At 42.7% G+C, this 19,915-nt stretch overlaps 1 protein-coding gene across 2 annotated transcripts in view; it reads left to right on the top strand.

Moving 5' to 3' along the window:
• Positions 1–3,046: 3,046 nt before the first annotated feature.
• The window catches only part of LOC110000547 (metal transporter CNNM4), a 30,003-nt gene continuing 13,134 nt past the window's right edge, over positions 3,047–19,915 (top strand). For both annotated transcript variants that reach the window (XM_065965900.1, XM_020655856.3), the window contains exons 1-5: positions 3,047–4,843; positions 13,116–13,259; positions 14,127–14,261; positions 14,681–14,850; positions 19,422–19,518. In XM_065965900.1, coding sequence (XP_065821972.1) covers positions 3,325–4,843; positions 13,116–13,259; positions 14,127–14,261; positions 14,681–14,850; positions 19,422–19,518 — 2,065 coding nt within the window. In that variant the 5' untranslated portion in view covers positions 3,047–3,324. The remainder of the gene's footprint in view (positions 4,844–13,115; positions 13,260–14,126; positions 14,262–14,680; positions 14,851–19,421; positions 19,519–19,915) is intronic.

Here is a 19,915-nt window from a genome sequence, read left to right as displayed (position 1 = left end):
ATTTGTTTTCTATATCGGATCATTGTTTTCCTGTTTTACGACTGACGAACAGATGAAAAGTTACGTTTTTGCCCCAACAATCGTTCCACGAGGTCTTTCTTAAAATTTCATCAGTTTAAAAAAATGAAATAAAAAAACTTGCAGTTCAAATAGTTTTTACAGAATATAAACACATTTTTTAATGCTGTTGTGATACTCGATTTGGCCACAAGAGGCTGTAATGCATCGATTTGTTTTATTTCATTGCTTTAGTGGGCAAGTGCAAAATCCTGCAGTTCGTTGAGTGTCCACTTGAGGCTGGCTCCAGGAACACAGGAAGTCACATACACACACCAGGCAAAAAAAGCCATTTTTACATCATAAATTAACATGCTTACAGCCTGGTACAAAAAAAAAAATTGTGTTAATATTTGCTTATACACAATAGAAAATATGAACATGTGTTTACTGAGTTTGAAGAAATTAAAATGCACCAATTTAGACCTACCTATGGTGGCTTGGTGCATCGCGGCCTCTTGTGGTCAATGTGAGTATTACAACAACAACAACAACAACAGCCTCAAAATTTCTCCTGAAGAGGCATAATCTGCAGAAACTGTTACTGTCACCTGTTTCAGAGATGAACCTCAGGAAATATGTTTTTTAACTCTGAAAAATGTATATTTCACCTGGTCAAAACTCAAACTGTCTGTTACACATGAGAGAATGTATGTCAAAGTTAGTAAATGGATCACTAGACTTTTTGTGTCTCAGAGCTTTATTTAAATAGACCAGAATTTACAAAGTGATTGTTTAATTTATGAAGAACTTTTGTTACGTTTAGTTTGTATATTAATGAGATTTTCAATAAAAGCAGAAACTGTGTAAAAACAGAAACTGTTGATTGTCACTTTTTACAGATTTCTCAGATTAGCGATTATCGTTCTTCTACAAGTTTTAAAAAAAAAACTCAAACAAAAGTTCAGCATTTCACCAAGGCTGGGGAACAACAACATGAACTGACACAGCAGAGCCTCCCTGACTCTCTCTTCTTCAATAATTTAAAGACAACATAAAAGATTCAAGATTCTGTTTATTTGTCATTTTTGCTCGTGGATGTACATGCATGAAAAAAAAAGATGAAATGCTTTTCTCCCAGCCCCCAGCAGTGGGACAGAAAAGAACAGAGACAACCTATACTTACAGACAAACCACCATGAACATGCTAAATGGAATCTAAGAGCTACATCTATCAATATCTGCCTTTTATCATCTCTATCAACATTTTTTACAGATACAAATATGGAGCACAGGACAATCAGACAAGGAACTCAAATCCTGCACTCCACCTTTGTGATGTCCACCTTGGTTAGAATGCACATTTTTGCCACAGACAAACAAACAAATTTCCACGCTCAAAAGCACATCGACAACAGACGCCCATCCACACACACAAACACACACAAACAAACACACACTCACACCTCTATACACTACAGTCAGAATGACAAGGAGCTTGAGATAAAGAAAGCTACATGATGTGAGGCACGGGAAGAACAGACCAACAGAAAGGAAAATATATATGTATACACACGTCTTTTATCATTATCATAAATGTTAAAGTGAATCTAAGAGCTGCTGAACTTCAATCTTCTCTAATTAACATAATCAGTCCTCTGTGTGTCATCGTTACAGTTTCTAATGTGAACATTAACCTGATCAGTCTTTTTTCATCAGGGGCGTGTTCAGACTTTTAAGACTGGGGTGGCCCAACTGGAGTACTGACCTTTGCAGGGGGGGTGTCATGTGTGGACAAAAACACACATAAAATATATAAAGTATTTACCCTTTTTAACTTCACCAATCACATCAACTCTTCACAAGATAATGGCAACATTAGCCTAATTTTTTACGACACAAAAACAAGACTTGTGTTCAAAGTCACACTTTAAAGTACGGAAAAATGTGCATGCAAACTCCTGCACACGGTCTCACTTGCAATGTTTTGGTCCCGACACATTGACCATTACTGTCCCATGCACCTAGCTTATTAAATAGATGTGCAAAGTTTTTATTTACCAACAAAATAAAAATATTCTGTACTGATATTTAAAGAATAAAAACTAGCAGCCTTTTGCTAGAAATCTTGAATAGTCTGTTTTCACACAAGTCCTGCCTCTTACAGGGCAAATAGCCAATGACAGTTAAGTATTTTTGGGGTGGCCAATCAGATTTCTAGGGCCTTTAAATTAAGATTAAATGAACTGAACATCATAATATTCAAACATGTCTGTATTTGATTGCGTTATAGTGTTCATGTTTACCTGATGAAGTGTCGAAGGAATGTTTACTGTGATTTTAATTTGTAGGACAAAGTGAAGTCACAGTAGAACATAAACATAAAACAATATGACACGATAAATTAATTATCAATAAACATCTAATTCAATTTAAATGTCTTGTTTTTATTCATTTAACCTTTATTTAGCAAAGCTTTTTTGAGGATAAATATTTTATTTGTAGTTACACAATTAATTTGTATTACTGCACAATTTGGGGGAAATTACTGTATTTTTTTTTTTTCCACTGACAAAAATCATTTACCATCTCTGACCACTAGAGGGCGTGGCAGTGTAAGCAAGGACAGCGAGATATGTCATGTCTGTATTACGTAACTGCAGATCATGAATATTAGGAGCTAATAATAACTAAAGAAGGTTAATAAACGAGTAGACAGAAAGTGAATGTTCTATAATAAAATGTTGTTGTTGTTACAATTTTATTTTTATTGGTGATTCAGACGCTGCATGGAGAAAACTCTGCTGAGTGTCTGCAGCTCGCACCGGGCTCTGAGCCAGAGGGATGCGGGATGATGGTGCAGGATGAGGCGGAGGAGGGGGGGAGATGATGGGGATGATGGGGGTGCACAGTTGCCTTTTGCCTTTACATAACAGCAGCTGGCTCCGGATGCAATTGATTGGATGATAAAACCGCTGTCCAAAAAACAGCAGCAGCAGCATCCGAGCGCGCCGCATTGCCCCGAGCCTGACAGACAATAACAAGGAGGGGGGGGGGGGGGTGACGCAGAGTGCATGCATATTTTGGGTGGTGTTTACCTCCACTTGCTGCAGCACCAAAGAGTGCAGCAACACAGACTGTAAAATGTGGGTGTGAGGTAGAAAAAAGGGGGAGTGTGTGTTTGTTTATTAGCTCTACCTGTCACTGTCCGGTAGGCGGTGTTAATGGGTGTGTGTGTGTGTGTGTGTGTGTGTGTGTGTGTGTGTGTGTGTGTGTGTGTGTGTTTGATGGGCCGGCGGGGGGGCGGAGCCGCACGGACATGAGTAAATGACGTCAGCCCCCAGGTCGCCGAGCAGTGAAACAAACATGGCGACAGAATGGAGCGGGCAGCAGGGTTACATTCTCACTGTCGTTATCTGCCTGTGGAGCGCGGTCGGGGGGCGCACGGAGGCGGCGGCTGCGGCTGCGGCGGCGGCGGGGACCGGCGGCAGCGAGGTGCTCGGCATGCGGCTGGAGAGGAGCGACAAGCCGGCCAGCACCAATGACGACGGTGTCATCCAGGTGACAGAGGAGAGCTCCGTTCAGCTCCGGTTTTACGGGGTGCAGCTCCACTCGGGCGCCTGGACGCAGATCCGCTTCACGGAGCTCGCGGAAGGGGAGGACGCGGGAGCGGACGCGGAGGAGGAGGAGGAGGCGGCGGCGGCGGTGGCGGCTGCGAGAGGAGGCAGCAGCAGCGGCATGATGGAGGGACCGGACAGGACTTGTGTTGACTTCACGAAAGACATCAGTGTCGGGACCTTCATGAACGTGAGCAGCAGGGGCACGTCCGGGCTGCTCACCGTGCACGTGAAGCCGCTGCGCAAGAGCGAGCCGCAGAAGGAGTACGCGGTGTGCACGGCGAGCGGCGCGGACGGCAGCAGGTGGGTGCTGCTGGGGGACAGCGATGGCAGGCTGCTGGTGGTGGAGGAGAAGAAGTCCCTGCTGCCCCTATGGCTGCAGGGCATCCTCATTTCCTGTCTGCTGGTCCTCTCCGGGATGTTCTCCGGGTTGAACCTGGGCCTGATGGCGCTGGACCCCATGGAGCTGCGCATCGTGCAGAGCTGCGGCACCGACAAGGAGAAGAATTACGCGCGGAAGATCGAACCCATCCGCAGCAAAGGTAACTACCTCCTGTGCTCGCTGCTGCTCGGCAACGTCCTGGTGAACACCACGCTCACCATCCTGCTCGACGACCTGATCGGATCCGGGCTCGGGGCTGTGGTGGCCTCCACCGTGGGGATCGTCATCTTTGGGGAGATCGTCCCCCAAGCGCTGTGCTCGCGCCACGGGCTGGCCGTGGGGGCAAACACCATCCTGGTCACCAAGTTCTTCATGTTCCTCACGTTCCCGGTGTCCTTCCCGGTCAGCAAGCTCCTGGACGTCCTGCTGGGTCAGGAGATCGGGACCGTGTACAACCGGGAGAAGCTGGTGGGGATGCTGAAGGTGACGGAGCCGTACAACGACCTGGTGAAAGAGGAGCTCAACATGATCCAGGGCGCGCTGGAGCTCAGGACCAAGACCGTGGAGGACGTGATGACCCCCATAGGGAACTGCTTCATGATCCAGGCGGACGCGGTTCTGGACTTCAACACCATGTCGGAGATCATGGAGAGTGGATACACGCGCATCCCGGTGTATGACGACGAGAGGTCCAACATCGTGGACATCCTGTACGTGAAGGACCTGGCCTTCGTGGACCCGGATGACTGCACCACCCTGAAGACCATCACCAAGTTCTACAACCACCCGGTGCACTTTGTGTTTCACGACACCAAGCTGGACGCCATGCTGGAGGAGTTCAAGAAAGGTGAGTATCTACTGCGCATGTGCAAGTTTTATTATCACTTTTTCGACTTATTTATCAGGTTTGTTAGTTTGAGACCTGCAGCCATCACTCCATCCACATCCCACACCCCCTTCTCTCCCCCCTTCTCCCCCCTCAGCTCTGTCTCTATCGATCTGCTTTATTGATGAATGGAAAATCAGTCTACAACATGCAAGCAACAAAACAAATCTGATGCAGTGCAGCAAAAGTACATTCACACAAGCACAAGTTTTAGGTACTTGTAATTCTTATTATTCTTATATTCTGATTATAAAAAAATCAAACAAAACAAGTGCAAAACTTCTACAATAATACCAAGAAATAGGATAAATATGGAACAAAACAGAGACCAAAGGGCAAGATCAGAAAAACATACAAATTCAATTTGTAAAAGATATCAGGAACAGAAGGGATACATGACAGAATAGAATAACTTTATTGATCCCAAACTGGTCAATTGTGGTGTTAGAGCAGCAGGTTATCAGAGCGAATAAAACAATATAAGAATAGATACATAAATAAGCACTTAAAATATAAAGAAAACAAGAATAGGAAGAGATTTATACATCACAATACAGCTAATTAAAAGGTAATGAGAAAATACGTATTCAAGTATCAGTTAAAATCACAGTTTTCATCTTTTATAGCCACCAGCAGGGGAGAAAATTTGACTTGAGAGGATGTCAAAAGACTGTAAAGCAGGGTTTTGAAGACCAGATACCTGCAGTGCCAAGTGTACCAGCCTCCAGGCCCCAGTGGCAGTGTTTGTTTTTTTTAAGGTTTACTTTGGGGCTTAGAGAGAGAGAGAGAGAGAGAGAGACCACTAGGCCATCTATGCCCGGAGCAGCAGGTATTTTTTATTTAGAAATGTATTTTTGATGTAGAAGCACAGCCGGCTCTTTGCCTTACACATACAGGGTCACATCGATACTCAAGCTAAGTTATAGTTTTGCACAAAATAGAATTGAAATAGAAAATGCTTTTCCTCCTTTTCCATGCAAAAGCATCAAATTGTCTTTGACTTGGATGTGCCCTTATACACCATTTAAAACACAAGGTAACACATCTGAACAAGGTGGAGCATCTGTTTGTGTGTCTTGGGTTGTTTTTGCATTTTACTCGTTCGAGCCATGTTTGCCCTGAAGAAGATGGAATATGTTCATCGTGTGTTTTTAAACTGAAGTTAGAGCCAGCAGCTCAGTCACAGGCACAGATCGAATGGTTGGAGAGGTACACATGTTGTTATGTTGTTAAAAACTTGAAATGCACCAGAAGAGAACAGCAGGGCGGAGTGATGTTTAACCCTTTGATGATTCCAACGATCAAAAGCTGTCGGCCACCTTTATGTCGGGCTTTATTAAAAGAGGTTTTTTTAGACTATCGGTCCCTTTAAACCTTCTGGGTAAACCTCTGTCCTGAACCTTCAGAGTTGTGTTAGCAACCAGTAGGATATAAAAAGAAATCCTAGAAGGCTATCTATTTCTTGCTCTAGTTAAACGCCTGACAATAACCTGAAGGATTGTTTTGGAACACTAGTTTGAAAGCATCACTGTAATGCAGTCCAGTGTTTCTCAGGGTTTTTGTACTCTCATTTAAAGAGGGATAGTTCTGTAGCGTTTTAGCAGGGTTTGTATGAGGCACTTGTCAGTAGTGAGTGTGTTAGACACAGGAGATGACGAGTGGCTCCGCCCCTTTGTTGAGAAACCTTCAGAGTGCTGCCGAGAAACGGCTGCCTCCTGAGAATTGCATGCAGTTTTGAAACTGTATTAGTATTATTTCTGGGGGCAGAGCAGGGATGAAAAAGTCCCTGAAGTTTATAGATGATAAACATATAAAGTGTCCTTAGTGTTCTAAAGACTCACTTTGTCTGCTGTGAGCCGCTAACAGTGATTGGACTCTAAAGTGTGTGAATGGGAGCGTTGGGGGTGGATGCAAATAATGGCTGCATTGAATTTTTGTCTGTCACATTTTCCATTCTCCAGCCAGGTGCATTCAATTCTCGGCAGGCATGCATTTCTTGTCACAACACCGCTAGCCTATATATAGCTGCAGGCAGGGCCAGTTTCAAAATGTAATTTAGCAAATCTTAAGAATTATCAACATAAAAACAATGACTTTAAATTAAATAAATTTTAGGCTATGTTTAGAATATTTACAGCAGTTTATTTTGCCATACACAAGCCACTTTGTTTAGCACTAGTGTGGTGCATCACAAACGTCTTCTTCCTCATTCAGCGCACTGGGAGCGTGATTCACAAAGGACTGCTAAACCCAATGAGACCAAAAGACACAGCGTCTAATTCACAAAACACACACACAAAGGGTTAAATGCACAACTAACTAACTCAATGCACCTCTGTGCTCCAGTGATGTTACTTCTTATTAAAATGAGCAGTTAAGCAATAATTTGGGGAAGAATTGGCCTCATTGCTGAAAGCTTCTTGTTCACAAACACTCGCGCTGACAGCCACAAGCAGTTGGAGCGGAATAATTACCGTCTGCTGAGAGTTGGTGGAAACTGCGCCGTCGTATTTAAAAGACATGTCACAACAAACTGTAAATAAAGTCTGGAGATATAACTTTGACATTATAAATATAACCGGTACTTAAATCAGTCCGGGGCTGTCAGCGGCTCAACACTTCATCCAAGAGGCGCAGGCAGCCTAGTGGTTTGAGCGCACGCCCCATGTAGGGAGGCTGTAGTCCTCCAAGCAGGTGGCCCAGGGTCAGTCTGACTTATGGCTGCTTTCCTTTATGTCATTCCCCACTGTCTCTCTCTCCCTGCTTTCTGACTGTATCTCCTGTTCTATCTCCAAAATAGATGCGTTAGAAGGCCAAAAATACAACTTGATCCACATATGAGGAGAAGGTCTGGAACCTTTTTGCACGACGAGGATGCAAGTTGTTGTTTCTTGCTCCTTTCAGTGAGGAAGCTTTGTCATGAGCTTTGTCCTCGCTCCTCATCTTTATGTGAACAGAACTGAGCTCCGTCAGCATGAGAGCGCAGATTCTCTCCACATTTAGACACAAAACAAGAGCAAACTGCCCGGAGAAACACAACTTCTCTGTCTTGTGTGTGTCTGAATATCACTCGTGCTTTATGCTTTGTGAATTAGACTTAGCTAATATTCAGAAAATACATCCAAAACTAAGGAATGAGCGATTCTAACAGGGACAATAACACTCTGATAACTGTGGATGAAAGAGGATACTTTGATAAACTGCAGTACATAGAGGAAACACTTTGCAGATGGAGAACTTGCCAGGTGAATTTGCCTCCTTTAAAGTGTAATGAGAGACTTTTATGTTATTATAGATACTTTGTAAACTAGACAAATACTTTTGGTGAGATTTGAGTTTTTGCAGTGTGGACTTATTGTTACCAGCTGGGGAACGGATAATCAAATAAAACAATTGATTTTTTTCAGATGCAGCCACAAACCAAAAGCATTTCATGTTTGGCTGCACAGTAAACAAACTTCACAGAGCGCCTCCTTTCATGGTGTTCTGTTTTATTGGCCACATCCGTGTGTCGCATAATCCTGCAGCAGGTTTTATATTCCCGTCATCTCTGCAGCTGCTGCTGATGATCGTCTTCTCTCCGGGCGCGAACTAATCAGTGAAATGAGCCGCCGGTATTAACCTTTGATGGGATGAAAAAATCAGCACGTTCAGTTCAGGCGCGGGGGATTAGTGGTGGGAAATCTCAGCGCTGAGTCTCACACACACCGTAAATACAAAGCTGCAGATATGAAAACAATGTCAGAGCCGGCAGTGAAATAAAGCTTATCATGATGATAATGAAGCAATTTGCACGTATTAAAAGCTTTTTTTCCCACTTTTACTTAAAAGCAAAAGGCAAATGTGGAACAGAGAGAAAGCTGATGATCATGATTCTGGGTGCACATGACAGGAGTAAGCCTGATTTTCTCTCACCAGTAACAGATTTAGAAACGTCTTTTATCACCTTTTCTGTGCATTTAATATTTCTGTCGTCGTCTGCAGACTCTCATTAGAAAGAATCTGCAGAAGAAGTAGAGTTTCACTCGTCATTCTGCATGACCATTAAAGTCGCTTGTGGCTTCTGTGTTATTATTAATTCATCCCAAAGAAGCTTAATGAGCAGTGTTGTTTCAAACTGTCCGAACAGACACTCACACAATCTGTTCACAGTACAAAACAAGTGCAGCTTTGATTGATTCATTTTACAGGACGCTCCATATTCTGACAACCTAATAAAGCTAACTGAATTATGAAATTATTATCATTAAATTCTACTTTTCCACTTCATCATATCACCTTTGTTTTAGTGTGAAAAGTCGCTCCAATGTTTTATATTCATTAAAGACAATCTGAACAATCCTGGTGTTTCGCTGGATCACACTGATCTCATTAGAATCCAACATTTTGCATCTGTCAAACATTTACAGCTTCTGTATTTTGGATTTTTTCAGGTTTGAAATAGTAAGATATTAAGATTTACAGCCTCAATATTTTAAATAACGTACCTTTATAATAAACTCCTTGTAACACTTAGGTAAAGACAATTTTAGATGAGAGGAATAGGAATAGTAATTGGATAGTAGTGCAAATCAGAGGCCGACCGATTAATCCGCTAGCCAATAATATCGGCCGATATTAGCGTATCGGTATCGGCAATTTTTTTCCCACAGAAATGGGCACATTTTTTCAGAATCCGAATCAGAAATACTTTATTAATCCCAGAGGGAAATTCAGTCGTTACAGTTGCTCCAGAATATCGCAGTAGAAATATAGTAATAAAAATATTAATCAAATAGAAAAGGAACGTAAGTAAGATTTCAATAATAGGTACAAGAAATATTGACATGAATAAGAGTCAGAGGAATATACATTTTCAAGATTATTGCACTGTTTGTTTCAATATTGCACTTTGTTATCATGGACATATTATTCATTATTATTATACTGCAGTTTTAATAAATAATGAGTTATGGTGGAGGTTACATTTTTTTTTTTCCCGGCTCAGACGGCGTGTTTGTCACTCAAAGGGAGGCGTTATAAAGTTTGATGGCCACGGGCAGGAATGACCTCCTGTGGCGTTCTGTGGGGCGTTAATGTTTTGTTTAAATCTCACATTTTAGAAGTTGCTTAATCCGACGTGAAACATTTTAACCTTGAAAAGATGACAGAACAGAAATAAAGTCCCTCTCAGATTCGAGGTTAAATCTCTCGTGTCAGCTCATGTTTTTATTCTGCTGAGTCCCCCTCGAAGCTAACGGCTAACGTGAAGCTGCCGCGGGGGCTGCTGACCCCTGAGTGCAGGGAGTTTAGAGGTCACAACAGTCAGCCGATGATGCCCGTGATAAAGGGTTAGAGCGAGTCGCCCTGTCGCTGTCTGTCGGCTTCATCTCTGTGCTGACTGTACAAACAGAGCTAACAGGCCTGCTTGTGTTGTTGGTGGTGACAGCTAGCGCTCGGATGTTAGCGGTTGATGATGAGTCATCATGGACACAGAGAGAGTTCTGATTCTGCTCTGTAAGAGTCCTGACATCACTGCAGAGTCCGTCTGTTCTCCTCTGACTGTAGCTCAGTGTTCAGCTCAATGAAGCTTTTCTCCTGCAGCTTAGCCGCTCTACTCTAACATGGATCTGCATCAAACGTAGCAGCTGTTATTATGGGATGTACTGACTGATAACTTCAATACCAGTGTTTTTGCTGTTGTTGATATTTCGTTGTTCCTTTAGTTTCCCCCCTTTTCCTGCCACTGTAAATAAATAAATCTTTATTATTACAACAAGGTTAAAGGAGCAATATGTAACTCTGACACCTAGTGTTTAAAATGGGTACTGCAGTCCAAATTCAAAACATTGTAGAGAGCTGTCTCCCCCCTCCCCTCTAGAGTAAATGCTCGCGCAGGTCACCATGTGGTGGACTCTGAAGCTTCAGTGTTTATCCAGCTCTGCATGGGTCTGTAAACCTTTCTGCGTTCTAACCTCTCTCCATTTTTCAAAAGCATCTCCAATATTGATCCTAGTTTGAGCACGTTTCTGCTCGTGGAGCTTATTAGAAACATGCAGAGGCTTTTTAGGTCGGGTACAATCACTTCTATCTGAACCACTTCTCTTGACCCGCTTCCATCGCTGCAACACCTGTTGACCTGATAACTGCTCTCATATCTGGCAAACCGAGGGGCGTCCAAAACGGCCGTGTGGGGGTGCTGCCTTAAAACCGTCTACCTTTTATCTGGTCCAAACAAAAACAGATTATCTGATTTATTTTGGAATCATGGAGGAGACGTAGCAAACACATGATAATGTTAGTTATAGCTTATATTCTCTCTTTGATAGTTGTTTATTTTATCGCTCTTCTGTCTTGAGCTCTTATATCACAAGATACAGCATTATGGCCTGTTATGTTATGGGAGCCTGTCCCTCCTGATGCTTTATTAGCAGACTGTTATCAGATGGGTGTTTTTATACTTGCAGTGATGATGCTAGGTATGAGTCCTGCCTCTTTTACACATCAAAATAGAACATGTCGTAGTGAACAAACCACTCGTTCATCAACTCCTTTCTTTCCCACTCAGAATCATACACTGTGAATGACAAAGTTTATCAACCGCCCCCCAGCTTTCATCAAAGTCTGACGGGTGTTTTCATGGCCTAGTGGCTTTTGTCCTCCAAGCAGGCGGCCCGGGTCAGAATCCAACCGGTGGTTTCTTTCCTGCTTGTCGTTCCCAACTCTCTCTCTCTCTCTCTCTCTCTCTCTCTCTCTCTCTCTCTCTCTCTCTCTCTCTCTCTCTCTCTCTCTCTCTCTCTCTCTCTCTCTCTCCCTGATCTCTGACTCTATCCACTGTCCTGTCTCTAATGTTAAGGCACTAAAAAGACCACAAATAAATCTTTGTTTTTCTGAGAAACTTCCCATTCTAGCTGCAATTAAAGCATTACGCCGATCTGTCTCGTAATCAAAAGGAAAAAGGTTTCATTATCGATGTAAATCTAAAACCATTTTGCAAACTGCAACATTTACATTTACACATATAAACAACACGACTTCAGAAGGTCAACACTTTATTTTTATTTTTTATATTCAGGTCTAATTACAGATTTTTTTCCTCAACTGTTTTTAGGTTCTTCCAAATTTCACATATATTTTTATCTCTGCACGGGTTATGTACATTTCTTGTATAAGTCTATTTTTAATTGCACAGTTTAAGTTTGATTCATCTAGAGGTATTCTTTAAATCTTTTTTTTCAGGTTAATCTATATGTATGGGAGGGGGGGGGCGTCGGTTTTGTGTTTAATTTGTAACAAATGTTTCATGTCATGTCTTTTTAACCTGCTACTGGATGATTTGAATTTCCCTCTGCATCAATAAAATATCTATCTATCTATCTATCTATCTATCTATCTATCTATCTATCTATCAGTCTATCTATCTAGATGGAGCAGAAGTAGAAAGTATCATGAGTGTATGAGTACCTACATTTCTTAATTGTATTTTTTCGTTTTGCAGACAATACTAAACTAGGGAAATATTGTGATGATCTAAAAAAAACTGTGAACAACTTTTTCACAAGCTCACTCTGACAGAAGGCTGATTCATGTTTTACATTCTTGAGTTACTTTGGTCCACACACACACACACACAAACCCCTCTACACACACGTGACACAACACAACACAGCAGCAGCATCAGTACAAAAAGGACAGAAATAGAAGAAGGCGTTGTCTCGACTTGGCTCCGTCCTGCCTTCACTCAGTGGACGTTGGCAGCCGTCGCTGTTCTTACATCACGTTTAAAAACCGAGCCAGAAGCAGAAGTAGTTCTACATTTTTTTTAATGAGACACACAGGAGCCAGGAGAGGATTAATCCACTGTTTCTCCTCGTCCACACTTCCCTCTCTTTCTTTCTTTCTCCTCTTCTTTCTTTATCTTGTGTTGGCTCCTCTTCCTGCTTCTTTCTCTTCAAAGCTCTTAGTCCAGTCTGGGCTATTTTAAGTCTTCAATCTGTCCTCCCAGCGGTCGGGGATAAATCCACTGACAGATCGAACAGCAGCATCAAACCTCTCTTCTTCTTCTTCTTCTTCTTCTTCTTCTTCTTTGATGTTGCCCTACTTTTCCTGACAGCTTCTCCATGAACACCTTGTGTGGGGGAACATGGAGGCTGTTTAAAGCTCAAAATGCTGATGTGTGTGTTTTTATTTTATTTTTTATTACAGCTGGTTGTGACATTCAGGTGATCTCTGTCCGCTCTCTTTGTCATTGCAGGTAAATCCCACCTGGCCATCGTCCAGAAGGTGAACAACGAGGGGGAGGGAGATCCGTTCTACGAGGTGTTGGGATTGGTGACCCTGGAGGACGTCATCGAGGAGATCATCAAGTCCGAGATCCTGGACGAGTCTGACCTCTACAGTGAGTCAGCGTTTCCTTTTCTTCCAGCTTTGGCACGGCGACAAAAGTCACAGCCTGAAACACACACACTCACACTCACACACACACACACTCACACTCACACACACACTCACACTCACACTCACACACACACACACTCACACTCACACTCACACTCACACTCACACTCACACTCACACTCACACTCACACTCACACACACACTCACACTCACACTCACACTCACACTCACACTCACACTCACACTCACACTCACACACTCACACACACACTCAAACACTCACACTCACACTCACACACACACTCACACTCACACTCACACTCACACTCACACTCACACACACACTCACACACACACTCACACTCACACTCACACTCACTCACACACACACACACACACACACACACACACACACACACACACACAGTCACACACACACACACACTCACACACACACACACACACTCACACACACTCACACACACACTCACTCACACTCACACACACACTCACACTCACACTCACACACACACACACACACACACACACACACACTCACACTCACACACTCACACACACACACACTCACACTCACACTCACACACACACACACACACACACTCACACTCACACACACTCACACTCACACTCACACTCACACTCACACTCACACACACTCACACACACACACTCACTCACACTCACACTCACACTCACACACACTCACACTCACACACACACACGGAGGGGCGTATCACTAACTTTCTACTTGTTAAATATTGTGTTGTGAGCTTCTCTGTTTTTATCTATCTCGGCTTATATTTTTTCACTCCCTCAAAACTCGACCTCCATGTTTCTTCTCCACAGCCGACAACAGAAACAGGAAAAAGGTCGACCCGAATAAAAACAAGCCCGACTTCTCGGCCTTCAAGAACGACGCCGACAGCAAAGTGAAGATCTCTCCTCAGCTCATGCTGGCCGCTCATCGTTTCCTGGCTACAGGTGAGCTCTCTCTCTCAGGGGGGGGCGGGGCTAATCTGAACGGGCAGCCAGCAGAGATTTGTTTCACCAGCAGTGAGGCTGAAACACACTGACCTCTGAGGGAATCTTTGAGTCTCAACACTTCACTGATTATTTTTTAGTTACATACAGAGAATTTTTCCAGACTTTGAGTACACATACTTTCTAGTTGGTTTTATTTCTTATTTTATTTATCTTTTAACACAAGGCCGCCCAAAACCAAGGACAAAATATATACATATATAAACCTGAGGATAACAAACCTCCCCTCACATTCAGAGGATAAAAACTACTACTTGTGTCAAAGAATTATTATTATTTTTTAAATTAGCATCAGTCTAATAGATTTCATTGATGGTGTCCCCCCCCTCCCCTCTCCCCCCCCCCCTCCCCCCCCCCAGAGGTGAGTCTGTTCAGCCCGTTCCAGATCACAGAGAAAGTCCTGCTGAGGGTCCTGAGACACCCCGACGTCATCCAGGAGCTCAAATTCAACGAGAACGACAAACGCTCGCCGCTTCACTTCCTGTACCAGAGAGGGAAACCTGTCGACTACTTTGTCCTCATCCTGCAGGTACACACACACACACACACACACACACACACACACACACACACACACACACACACACACCCGGTTAAGGGTTATTGTAAGAAGAAATCCAAAATGCAAACATGTGTTTCTCAGTACGCTTTGCCTGGAAATCAATGTTCATGAAGAGAATTGAGGTCAATCTCAAATCTTAGAAAGTGTATTCACCTGATCCCTAATGGAAAACATCTCATTACACTTCATGTAAGCCACCTTCACCTGACAAGTCCAGATAAACATCTTATTTCATGATATTAAAAGCTGAGGCATCGGTAACCTAGTGGTTAGTGCACGAGTCCGGGTTCAAATCCAAACTCTCTCTCTCTCTCTCTCTCTCTCTCTCTCTCTCTCTCTCTCTCTCTCCCTCTCTGATTTCTGACTCTATCCACTGTCCTGTCTAAATAAAGACATAAAAAGCCCAAATATAAAGGTTTTCAAAAGCTCAAAATAAGGCCTGAATGTCTTGCTTTAGTCTTTTTCTGAGCATAATGAGTTTACTTTTCACTGCTGCCCCTCCCCCCCCCCCCCCGTTGAGTTAATTGGTTTACCTTCAAAGGATCAGCCAATTAAAATTTCCCAAAGACTGAAACAACACTGAATATTTAAAAAAACCCAGAAATGTTGATGTTCTCAATTCTCTCCTTCTTCATGAAAGTGAGTTTTAAAAAATGTAGAAACACTGATTTGCTAACGGGTGAAGAAGAATCATAACGAGGTGAGATTAGACGGCACCGGTCGACCTGTTTAATCTGGTAACAAACACGGGTTTATCCCAGGTCGGCCGTCAGTCTGGAGCGGGTATTAGCACCTTTACAGGTCGACCTTTTAAGACTCGCGTGACGAAAAAGCAATCATGAAGATTTCATTAAGTGTTTACTTTAAAGAACATGCGGGCTTCAGAGCCGTTTTAAAAGAAGGTTGAGTGATATTTGTAGAAATGGGAACGTTTAAATGTTTGACTCTTTAAGAGATCAGAGCGATCCCTGCTAACACCCAAAAAACAGATTTAAATGAGCATTCCTGATATACTGTATAACATGAAGACTCCTCCTCTGCACACTGCTGTCTACTTGTTTTTATAACATACATAGGACCATGGTTGGATTCAGATTGTCTCCCCTCTCACTGTCCTCTTTACCTTAACCTCTATCCTCTATAATGATGTGAACCCTTAAGTAACACAGTTTGACATAATATAGATCGTCTTTGCTTGATTCTTTAGGGACTCACAAACGATGATGTATGTCCAAATTCACAATTTAAAGTATTAAGCTGTCTAACTTGCATAAAATACAGAAGTAAACTCTAAATAAAACGAGCTACAAAGTTAAAGCATGTCAAACATAAATATAGAACCATTTTATGCATATATTAGAATCGACTGTTATTGGCTTTCCTTAACCCGTCATGAGGTTAAGAGAAGACGTTAGGAGAATTTATAAAGGACTTAAGGAAAGGAGACCACGTTGCTCTGAGAATCACATTTCCATTAGGTGACGTTAACATGCAACGGAAACTGAAACTACAATTTTCTGAAATCCTAAAAGCGCATCTAAAAAACTTTCCCCTGTGCCTTCTTACCAGTGAAATAATCCGGATCACCACAAGGTTGGGATTGAAATAAAAGCAATATAGACCACCAGGCTACGAGAATCAAAAGTGAAACCAAACAGTTGTCACTTTGAGGATGTTTGCTCACCTTCCTGTCCACTCATAAATCAGGTTATAAAGGAAGCATTGACGCACCTTTTCCTTTGCTTTTAGAGAAATCAAACGACTCTTATCATGGCCGCCACTTAGATGCTTCCGGGTCATTTCACTCAGTTAGGAACCTTTCGAAGCAAAAAGCCAACTTTAATGCCCACTAGGAAGTAAAGCAAAGCCTCTGAAGGGACATGAGGAAATCATTTCATTTCTATCATCAGTGTTTGCTCGGAAGGCTTTAATGAGGAAGTGTGGAAATCTCTGATATCTGATGTTGTTCTTTTAGAAAAGTTTAGATACTGAAGGACTCGTCTTTGTAGAAGAAAATGTGAGAAACGTCTGAATCTTCTAAATATGAAGGGGAGTTTGACATGACGATAATGGATTTGGCTTAAAGGTTGTTTTCGTTAATGAACAACACCGTTTTTATTTATCTTCTTGAAAAAAAAACAACAATATTGTCCAAACTCAGGTGAGTTTTTGGAACTATTTTTTGGACGCGTGCTCTTTGTCGTTGCAACAAACGAATGTCTGATACTCTTTTCCACTGGAGTCTTCGATCGGTTTATTTTACTTCATGATCAGGTTCGATCATAATCAAAAAAAAAACGACATGCCTCCAAACACACACCTGAATCCATTACCTGGAGTCTTAGCTTTAAGCACAGCACACGTCAAGACTCCACCCAGTGGTCAGTGTCGGTATGACACTCGACTCACAGTGTTGTGTTGCATAGATCAATACAAACAAGCCTTTTGGCTCCTATAACGATGTTTATCACATTTGTACTCTGCAGGGTGTGAGTCCATCCTGAGCCACCTTTGTAAATCCTTTACTGAGCTGGGTTTTTTTTTTTTTTTTTTTTTTGCAAATGTTCACAAGAAATCTTCAATTTTCAGTTCAGGAGTTCATTCAAATGTTACAAAATGAGAGGCGCCAAAATGCCCCAATAAAAGTGTGTTGCTAGCTCCAGCCCTCTCTCGTTCCTCCCTCCCCTCCCTCCCCTCTCCGTCCTCTCCTCTCTTCCTGGTGCAGAGGAGGGATTTACTGACTGACAGCCCGTCCTCCGTCTCCTTCTCCACGTTCATCCCTGAACTCCTCTCCTGCTCTTTATTTCACACTCCATATGCTCTGCTTGCTGATTTTTCAACGCCGCTCACTGTCTCATCTCATCTGCTTTTCTTCTCTTCCGTCCTCCTTAACCCCTCAATCCCCCTCTCTCTCCCCCCCCACCCCCCCACCACCCTCTGTTTGTCTCCGGCTTATGTAAGAGGATCTATTAGTGAAGGTCGTGCAGAGAGGAGCCCCTCTGACACACTGAGATCACACAACAAGAGCGTTTCAGACGCCCAAGTGACAGCGTTTAAATTGGGACAGCTGCCCGTTTTATTTATTCCTCGAGACCGGTATCAGGGACAAAAACATTTAGCAGCTTTTCTGCTTATTTTTCTAAATTATTGGAGACAAAATGTAGATATCATGGACAATGCATTGAATAAGTGCTGGAACCATAACCACTTTAAAAGTGGATAAACAGAAAACTCATCTGCGACTATTTTGTGGGGGAAAAAAAATGCAAAATCTATAATATAAGTGCTTTTATATTAGCAGAAGTAGAAAGAAACGTTTGCCCTTCAGATCCTCCACAGATGGAGGTCAGTGCTCTCAGAGAAGGAGCTTAAGACGTCAGAATATTTCAAAGGACGTCTTCACACAGGCAGAATCCCAAAGAAAGTACTGGAGCACAAAATGATTAAAGTGCAAGCAAAGACTAATGTTTCGACCACAGACTGTAAATATTAATGGAATATTTACTGTTCCTGCAGGAGGTTCAGGAGGCTCATCAGCAGCAGTCGCCATGTTGGAAATCCTGTCTCTTCCTAACTTTCAGTCAACTTAACGACAGACTGAGAGCTGGAGCTGAGGCGGGTTTTAAGCCTCTTGACGAGCTTTAAAAAATATAGCCCCCGTACCGTGTGTGCAAGTGATGACAATAACTAATCAGACCTAATCAGGCTGTAAACATGTTTATTTCTGCTGTAAAATTGGCTTTTTTCAGCTAGGAGTTTTCCATTCGAGCACGTATTAGAGGTACACTCAGTTGTTGTGTCATATTGAAACAACTTGAAACAGTGTGTGTTGACATCAGGCGTATGCTTCTATTTTTGGTGTGTGTAATCAGGCTGCACACACACACACACACACACACACACACACACACACACACACACACACACACACACACACACACACACACACACACACACAAACGTCTGTTCTGTTATACATCATCTCTGTCGGCCCCAAAATCCTTTCTTTAACCTGCTCGCTGTTTTGTAATGTTGTCGCTCTTCTGTGTGTGTGTGTGTGTGTGTGTGTGTGTGTGTGTGTGTGTGTGTGTGTGTGTGTGTGTGTGTGTGTGTGTGTGTGTGTGTGTGTGTGTGTGTGTGTGTGTGTGTGTGTGTGTGTGTGTGTGTGTGTGTGTGTACTCCTGAAGTTTTGTTGTCGACACCTGAGGTGTGGATAAAGTGACTGCAGACACTCAGAGTGCAACCTGAGCATGACCGCTCCAGTTTCACACCTGAAATACATACATCTGTGTGTGTGTGTGTGTGTGTGTGTGAGAGAGAGATAGGTAAAGGGACACTTCACCTGAGGCAGGATGTAATATTTATGGAACGTCAAAGTGTTTCAGTTACCTGCCACAGGAGACGACCGCTGAGCCACCTGACTCACACACACACACACACACACACACACACACACACACGCTGGTGTCACATGTCAGATAAATTAGCGAATCAAACAAATGTCCTCAGTGTGTTTTTTTTGTGTTTGTGTGTTTCAGGGGAGAGTGGAGGTGGAAGCTGGAAACGAAAACATGAAGTTTGAAACCGGCCCGTTCTCCTACTACGGAGTCATGGCTCTGAGCTCACCAACGATGGGTGAGACGACACACACACACACACACACACACACACACACACACACACACACACACACACACACACACACACACACACACACACACACACACACACACACACAAACCCACATATGCAATAAGAGTCGTTCAAATAAACATAAAACATCACATTTTCACACTCTGTGGGGGCAAACAAACAAACATGACGTTTTGCTTCATGGTTCCTCCTTTATCGTGTCGTAATCTGCTGTCTGGACTTTTTCTTCATTCTGAGTAAATTAAGTCAGAATATGATTATAATGAAGATGCAAAAAAATTGCTTGCTTTGTCTTGTTTACTTCTTGGGACTTCATGGGCTCCGTAGTAAACATTTGTGATTGAGGTAAATGTTTTATTTGTAATGTAGTTTTCCTGCA

This window comes from Labrus bergylta, chromosome 17 (genome assembly GCF_963930695.1).
Source record: "Labrus bergylta chromosome 17, fLabBer1.1, whole genome shotgun sequence".
Classification (NCBI taxonomy): Eukaryota; Metazoa; Chordata; class Actinopteri; order Labriformes; family Labridae; genus Labrus; species Labrus bergylta.
Note: the sequence above shows the minus strand (reverse complement) of the source record. Positions and strands in the feature narration are given on the sequence as shown.